This window comes from Podarcis vaucheri (genome assembly GCF_965113315.1).
Source record: "Podarcis vaucheri genome assembly, chromosome: 3".
Lineage (NCBI taxonomy): Eukaryota > Metazoa > Chordata > Lepidosauria > Squamata > Lacertidae > Podarcis > Podarcis vaucheri.
The window spans coordinates 63377233-63385954 of NC_138761.1; the positions used below are offsets into that span (position 1 = coordinate 63377233).

At 39.7% G+C, this 8722-nt stretch overlaps 1 protein-coding gene across 1 annotated transcript; it reads right to left on the reverse strand.

Annotated features, from left to right (window-relative positions):
* Positions 1-143: 143 nt before the first annotated feature.
* SMIM28 (small integral membrane protein 28) lies at positions 144-8019 on the reverse strand. Its single transcript, XM_082216711.1, has 3 exons — positions 7963-8019; positions 7424-7668; positions 144-1327 (listed from the first exon to the last, which is right to left on the reverse strand). The coding sequence occupies exons 2-3, from the start codon at positions 7532-7534 to the stop codon at positions 944-946; spliced, it is 495 nt and encodes a 164-aa protein (XP_082072837.1). The 5' UTR covers positions 7535-7668; positions 7963-8019; the 3' UTR covers positions 144-943.
* Between the last annotated feature and the right edge of the window lie 703 nt (positions 8020-8722).

Sequence of the window (8722 nt, forward strand, 5' to 3'; positions counted from 1 at the left end):
ACCACCATCGGATGAATTATATAGTTTATGTTTCTGTGCTTACCATCTACCCCTATGGAGACAGAGATATATTATGTCCCGGCTTTCTCCCAGTGCAGGACTCATTGTTTGAAAGGGGGTGGGAGCAGAAGCAAACCAAAAGGTGATTTAAAAAAAAACAACCTTTTTTTTTATTTAGCTAGATTTAATCCACCTCACACTCAGAGCTGAATGGTTACATGACTTGTGTATTCTTTAATTAAAAGTATAAAACAACGTGAAACCGTTCTGTACACTCTGTAGACCCTATCGCATTGCTGCATTGTTGTGTCATTACTTGCCACAAGTCTGTCTTCCATAGAAGGCCTGGACCTTTCTGGGTCGTTTTTACTTGTATTCAGACTTCACAGCTGTCAGAAGAACAATGGAAGGCCTGTAGCATAATAGTAGCCCACTGCCAAACATAATGATGCTATTAACTGGTAAGTAGGCATCTTCAGCCCTCACTTTTCAGATTCATGTTAATTGTCATTGCAGTCTCTATTTTGACTTTTGACTATTCGTTAAAATCTTCAACAAGTTAGTGCAATTTTTTAAAAAAACGTTAAAGCCCTTTCAGTTATTGGTGTGTGTGTGTCTCTCTGTGTAAAAAAAATCCCCAGCATAATTGTTTTTTACCACAGCTGCTACAGTCCACATTGCTCAGACTTAGCCTTCCAAAACACCTTTGCTTATGTCAAATAGTGCAGAAAAATCTGAGGTACAGCATTAATTTCATAGTTTTCTCCTACACAACAATCTTGTAGAGTTTTTTTTGTTTTGCTTTCTGTGCCGTTTAAAAATGGCATAATTAAGCACATTAACCGGTCAAAGTTCCTTTATGATTGTAGCTATTCCCTTGTTTGGAGTCGCCCCCCCTTTTTTTAAACCACGAGAACTGCAGCCATAGTTATTTCCGTAGCTTTTACTGCTGTTTTGTCTCTTCGTAAGGAGGCACTGGATCTTGAAAGAGCTGGATGTGGTCCTCTTCCATTGAGGTTTTCATGGTAGCCTCCTCATATGACGGAGGCAAGCATACAGTGAGAAAGGCCGTTTCAGGGAGGAGAGTGGAGTAATGAAAGCTCTGCTCACTGCTCCAGGGCAGCACTGAGAGAAAGTCAGTCACCTCATGCTCTGGAAGGGACTCTGGGAGGTCAATACTGAAGATCTGAGCCTGAGGGCTGCGACGTCGGCAGCGTCTGTAAAGGAAGAGCAACAGGAATGCCAGAAAGAGCATCATGGTAGCCGGCAGGATGATGCATAAGAACGGTTCAATGTCTTCTTTGGTTGAGCTTGTTTTGTGCTGACTCTGAAACAGCAACCAAGAGAAGAAAAATGTATCAGGCATTTGGGAATGCCAACATCTCACTTTATCACCAGCTCAGGTTACAGCACAGAAACAAAACCAGGTTGCGCTAGAGGACATGAAGAAATAGCTACTGGTTATTCTACTAAAAAGGGAGTTTTAATCTTGCACCACAAGCAATGAAATATAGCAGGTCAAGAAAAATAGCAAGGCACAATCCATACCAAAGTGGAATCTAGACACATATAAAAAATGCTGTGAAACTGCTTTAAAAAACAAACAAAACTGTTTTGAAAAAAATATTGAATTTGCCATAGCTCACCATCGCTATCTAGTGTCACATTTGTATAATGCACTTTACAACACACTTAAATGTTTTATTTGCAGCTGTATAGTTGAATCACAAGTTAAACATTTCTGCATGGCAATTCTATGCATATTTAATCAGACATAGTCCCACTGAGTTCAGTGGGGCTTAGCTACAAATATGTGTATAGAATTGCAGCCCCAGGTCTTGTTTTCAATGAGAAATGAGAGTGCTGTTGAGCACATGCCATAGTTCTCTATTGAATATTTATTTTAAAAAACTGCCTCTGTGAAGATCTTTCTGCCCAGAAACCCAGAAAATGTCCCACACTGCTATCTTCTGGAGGTGTGTTAAACATCAAAGGCCAAATGATGCACTTCTGGCATTCCCAGAGCCATCCAGAAACCCACTGGATGCACCAGCCTCCGAGGGCAAACTATCCTCTGCATGGCCGTAGTTAGGGGGTGGTGAGGTGGGCCCCTGCCAGGGGTGCAGGCAATGGGGTGTGTGTGTGCAAAATTGGCTAAAAATATGTCCATAAATATAAATATTGATTATTGCCTGATAAGAAATAGTTTTAAATAGAGGGTGAATTGAATGGGTGGAAGGGGTTGGGGGTTGGAGGAGTGGTGGAAAGAAGAGCTAGTTTGTCCGTGGCTAGGGGGCGCAATCTGGACAGTTCTGCCAGGGGTGCAAGATCACCTAGCTATGGCTCTGCACCTCTGCTGGGGGGGAAAGGTTGCTGAAAGCCTAAATCTCAACAGGAAGTGATCTGACCATTACAAGTCATTGTCCATTCCTCTCAGTCAGTCCTGATACAGGACATGTGTGTTGATGTCTGAGAAGGAAGCCAGTGTTCTGTGAGTGCACACCACCTGTTGGGATGGTCTTCCAGAGTACCTGTCCACAGAATAGAATAGAATTCTGTCTATCCTCAGAATGCCAGCTCACACTCGCCTAAACAACCTTTCTGACAGAGAGGAGTCACATTGAGGATGCTTGTTGGGGCAAATGGTCCCAAACTGCTTTGGTTTTCCATTAATGCTCAGCAATAGGCAATCCTCCTGTAGGCAATACCTCCTGGTATTTAGTACTATCAGAATGCAGAACATAGAGGTTGCTGAGAAAACTTAGTGACCAATGAAATAAGGCATAGAGAGACTGACAGTTAGTGACATAAACTTAGAGGAAAGTCGGGTCACAGAGGAAGAGGCATTTGGAAATAATTTTGAAGGATAGCAATGTGGCTTAAAAAACAGGAGGGATAAGTGTTGATGATCTTGTATGGAATAAACAGAATGAGGGTGGATTAAGGAAAGACCAGGGAAGATATATAGTCAGGCTGAAGGATGCTATTGATTTTTCTCCTAGCATTTCTTGCTGCACAATAATCTTAGTCCACAACCCCTAAGCCTCATGACATGTAAATAAGTTCAGCTGCTTTTGCATTGCTTTCCCTCCCATATATAGACACAAGTCTGTGCTAGCACTCTAGAATACATTGGTTGTGTCTAACTGCACATTGCATTCGAACAAATGTCATGCCTTCAAAAACCAAATGATTGATTTTGGTATGCCCAGTGCCTGATTGTCAATTCCATATGAGAAAATATACACAATATTACCTATGATGAATGCAGCTGTGTCTGCAGTGCATGTGATAGGAAGCCAGTCACAGCTTCCTGTTGTGTGCGCACATGGTAAACACACGAGGGCTCATTCCTTTTCAAAGCATATATTCAGGACATTCATTCCTAGGTCAAGGCAGCACATAGATATCTTTATTGTGTGTAGTTTCTTTTGGAGTTCTATTGTAGTATTGTATCAAATATGCACAATGTGCACTAAGAAGGAAAGTCTCCTTGTTATCAGAGTGCCTTTTGCACTTAGGCATCATGAAATCAAGTCAGTGTGAACAGGGCTTTTTTTCAGCCAGAACTCAGTTCCGGCACCTCTCAGGTGGGTGCTATTGCCATTGTAAGAGAACAAGGGAGGCGTTCAAGAACAGTTCTAGCACCTCTTTTTCTAGAAAAATAGCACTGAGCGTGAACATTTCCACATTGCACTAGGAACTCAATACAGTGATACCTCAGGTTACATGCGCTTCAGGTTACAGACTCCACTAACCCAGAAATAGTGCTTCAGGTTAAGAACTTTGCTTCAGGATGAGAGCAGAAATTGTGCTCTGGCGGCACGGCAGCAGCAGGGGGCTCCATTAGCTAAAGTGGTGCTTCAGGTTAAGAACAGTTTCAGGTTAAGAATGGACATCCGGAATGAATTAAGTACTTAACCCGAGGTACCACTGTATAGAGAGGGAAAAACTAGCGCTCATGGTTGTTTTTGAGTAAAGTGCTATAGACTCATTTGCTATAGACTCGGTTAAAAACACACATACAATGAAGTAAAAACACACTCATTTTAATTATCACTTTTGGGAAATTTATAGAAATAGCAGAATAATGAGATTAATATTGATTTAAGGTTTGGTGCCCGCCAAAAGTTGATTATGCACCAAGAGTGGAGCAGAGATAGCAAAGCTGTGATGAAGAAACCTTTTGCCATTGGGTCATGGTGAAGGAAGTGGGAGTTTTAAAAGGCTTCAAATAAAAGTATGAGATGGGCATCCCCACCTGATACATGTTCAACATTTATAGCACATTGTAGTTTTGGTTACTGTAATACCAGGAAATTGCAAAAAAAGAAGTAGTAAATAACTGGCACAATGAATTGTGAGATCAATTACAGTTTTCCTTAAAATAAAGGCTTTATAATATGGTTGGTGGTAGTGGGGAGAGGTGGATGAGATAAAGGAAAGCTGTGACTTTTCTCTTCCATTCCATTTTAGTACAAATTGCAGTCTAATGGCTGAATCACAAACAGGATGCATTCCAAATGACTCTTAAGTGCGCCTTCTACCCTCTGTTTTTTATACCTCACTAGGGAAAGCAGAATCAATATTTCCAAATGCGGGAGTAGTGAAAGCATTTGTAGCATAGATTTTCAATATGAGTCGTCAGATGTGTTTGAATATTGTATGCTTTATAGATGCAGAAAACTTTATCATAGTCAGCGTGCTGATGACTGAAAATGTTGCTTTTGGGAGGCTGATATAATGGAGGCTGGAGACAGATCATTTTTTCCCCAGACAAAGTGGGGAGGGGGAAATCACTGTGTGGAGTGCGATAAGTACACTCATTCCACTTAAGAACTGTGGTAAATAGATTTTAGTGAACATTTGCAGGCTTTTGTATTTTTCACAACTCTACAAAATCATATGTGACGCTGTGGAAAAAGAAATGTGCATGTACACTAAGAGAAGCAATACCTTTCTTAAATATCTTTCACTTCTTAAAAAAAATAAAATTGCCTGGATCGAAACAAATCTTATCATTTTGTTCTTTCTTTATTTTACATCAGGTATCCCTCCTAATACTTTGCATAGCTGTCAACTTTTCCCTTTTCTTGCGAGGAATCCTATTCGGAATAAAGGAATTTCCCTTAAAAAAAGGGAAAAGTTGACAGCTATGATACTTTGGTTATGCTTTTTGGTTGACAAAAGAATTTGGGGGAAATATATCAGCGATAAGAGACATGTCATTTTGTAGAAGAAGCTGAATTGCCCAATTTCCTAATATTATCTATTGATATAGTGCCATCTCTATACATGGTACTTTACAAAGAACATATGTGGCAGAGGTTTATAATCTAAAACAGGCACAGGGAAACAACAGAGGAAGAGGAGGAAAATGGAGGCAGGGGTAGGTAAGGGAATAATATTTTATTGTTTTAATAATGCATACATGGGCTTAATTACAGTTAGGAACAGGCTAGCTATCAATTCTTGTTTCTCTCTGTTTTTCCTTTTTCCAGCCTCAAGTTCAGTTTACCACTTTTCTGCATTGCGTTTTTAAAAAAGAAAATCCTCAAGAAAATTCGTCAGCATTTGTGTGCTATTTCCCCCCTAATAAGCACATTTTTCCAAGGAATTTTCCCTAAGATAACACATGCTGTGTGTTATTTTTATGAACACGTGTTTTTATGCATATGTTTCCTTAAGGTACAGTGTTTCGTACACATTTTTGACTGGAGAACTGTATTGCAAAATTCTGAGAAGTGCAAATTTCAAAGGACAACTTATTTTGGTACATGTATTGTTTTGGGAAGTGCAAATTTGCAACTGAATTACTCTACCACCCCTATATACGGAAATATATATAGACTAGGAGCTATTAGCTGGTCACAGAATTATAATTCTACGTATTATGTAATACTCAAAAGTGACAAACTAAAAACACATGCAATTCAAACTTTTCTCTAACTGGAACTCCTAAGCTAATGAATGGGTAGGGGGCACTTTCAGTGAGGGGAGAGGGTAAGAATTCAGATACCATATTATATAGAGTACTTATCCCCAAGTCTGCATGGGACTCTCTGCTCTTGCAAGTTGTTCTACACATTCATGAATGTATTAGTCCTGTTATGGAGGTAAGAAAAACAATTTTATTTCTTTGTTAACTAGTTTTTCCTCTGAAAAAAATCTTGTGTGACCACTGTGGGTAGGGGGCTAGTTCCACTTGGAATTAATAATTAAAAGCAGAAATGTGCGTAAAGCGGAAATTGTTTTGTTCAAAAGCAGGAATGATTTGTGTATGCAAAGTGCAAGATTTAATGTGATGTGACTTTTAACAGAGGTCCAGTCCACAAATGCACATTCATAAATCCCGTTGACTTTCACATCATGTAAATGATGTGAATATGCTCATGAATTGTCACATATTTATCACCACAGGCAGAGGTTCTGTATCATTCAGTGGCAACTCAGACCCAATATATTTCAAAAGTACTAAGTACACAATATATTTCAAAAGTTCCACCAAGTGAATGGAATCAAGTGTTGGTGAATGAAAAACAAATGGATATGTGAGTGAGCCTAGAAAATCCCACATATTGAATATTTGCATTTAACTGAGGGCTGTTTTGGTTGAGGCGATAGCAGCAGAAATCAGTTTATTGTCATATACAATCTATTGTTTTGGTCCTGTCACAAATGGATCTACTCAGTGGGACTTACTTCTGAGTAGGCATGCATAGGATTGCACTGCTAATTGACTTAATTGCAGACATGCTGGTCTAAGATTTATTTATTTTTATTCAGCATGGTTAGTACCTTCTATAGGGAATGTGGACAAAGTTATTTCTTCTGTATTAAATGTTTATCCTTGGATATTAATTTACTCCAGGGCTAAATGTGACCTTTTAAGTCTCTTTCATTATCTATGAACTCTCCCTCTTTACATTCAGGGCAGTGTTTTCATTTCTGACAGGCGTCTCCCGCTCCCTCCCCTTGCCAGTTCCCTACACTCTGTGAAGTAATTTGCACAGCTTAGAGAATAAGAGTTCAGCACTTCAGTCTAACATCTGTGGAAGGGTTTGCAGAGACCCGATCAAGGGAGATAGAGAGAGATTTGGGGTGGGAGGAGAGACAAGGAGGGATGCATTTTGAAAGAAAACGACAGATGAAAGAACAATTATCTCATTTTGTAACCCACTATCAGTTTTGGACTAAACTTTTAGCATCTCTGTCTACATAATGCCCTTTTCTCTCAAGTTGTTGAACAGAAAAACGAGGCCCTAGAACAGAGAATAAAACGAAGAGTGCATCTCCCCACCCTTGAAAGTCAGCTTATCTGATATTACACAGTCCAAATTCTATCAAAACTGTCTTTTAGTCATCTTTCTTAAGAGAAGAAATTGTAAATTCTTGAATGGAGCAGAAAGAGTTGCGTACAGACCTGTAGCTGTGTTTCCAGCAATGGGACACCTGGCTCACTAGTTAACCAGTCATAGTTTCCTCTGTCAGCGTGTCCAAATTTCTTCCAGCTGCTGTCTAAGAGCCACCTCATGCTTTCATGAATGTTCCCCGTTGTTCCGCTTCAGTTTAGGTACTTGCTTTTTGGTCTCTCTTAAGCGGTGCCCCTTCTCCTTACTCTTGACACAGCTGGAAATGTCTCAGCTAAAACCCATTTTGAAAGTCTTCCTGTGTGGAAGCAACAACGAGAGAGAGAGGGAGGGAGAGAGAGAGAGATAGCGAGGTAGCACAGTAACCAAATGAATCTCAGATGCTTCTCCGTCTTCCAACTCAATCTCTCTGGATTTGCTTCAGTGGCCTACATTACCAGAAAGCTGGCATCAGGTATCAGGGATGGGACAGCATTCTTCTGATTGGAGGGTTGCTTGCATTAGGATTATTAAAGGGGAATTTGCATAAGAATCTGAGACCACATGCTTCTAACTCTGGGTAATTTTCTAAATTTAGAGATTTAATAAATACCTTTTGGGGTGGGGGCAGGGAGTAATCCATGTTTAAAAGGGAGAGAAGTGCTTGCACCTCTACAAAGTAATAGTAGTAGAAGTAAAAACAAACAAACAGTCACATTTTGTATTTTCACTTGGATGTAATGTAAATAGCGAAAGAGGTTTCTGGGTAGGCAGGCAAGGGCATAAGGCTGAAAGGTGTTCTGAATTATTTAGGAGTATTAGATGTAGATGTTAATGATAAATCCGCAGAGAGGCTGCTGCCAGAAAAGGCTTTGGCCACAGAGAATATATGATTACTTTCAATAATGGTTAACAACACATCAGCTGTGCTTAATTCTGTCCTTGCTTTTTAGGATAAACATCATTAGGCCTAAATCGCTTAGTGTAATTATTTAAAAAACAAAACAAGAACAGCTCTGTTCATAGAAGTATGTAGAGATCAGCAGTGGGGTTTCCCCCCCTTTTCTTTAAAAGTGTTATCGGCTTATGGTTCATCTTGTCATCCTGTTACTATGATGCTAGTAATTACTTTAAAGGTAGTAGGAATAATCTTCCTTCTTAGAGTGCTTTCTTTGTATAGAAATATCAGTGAAAGGCATTAGAACTGCTATTTTTTATTCCTTGATTTGCGGGTGTTCTGTTCCTAGTTATGTGAGCATGTCTGAAGAGGACTAAAGTTGGTTCTGTTTGACGCCCTAAAGCAATCTTGCAATCTTGACAACACTCACCTGGGATGATAACTTTTTTTAAAAAAAAGTATGTAAGCACTCCTG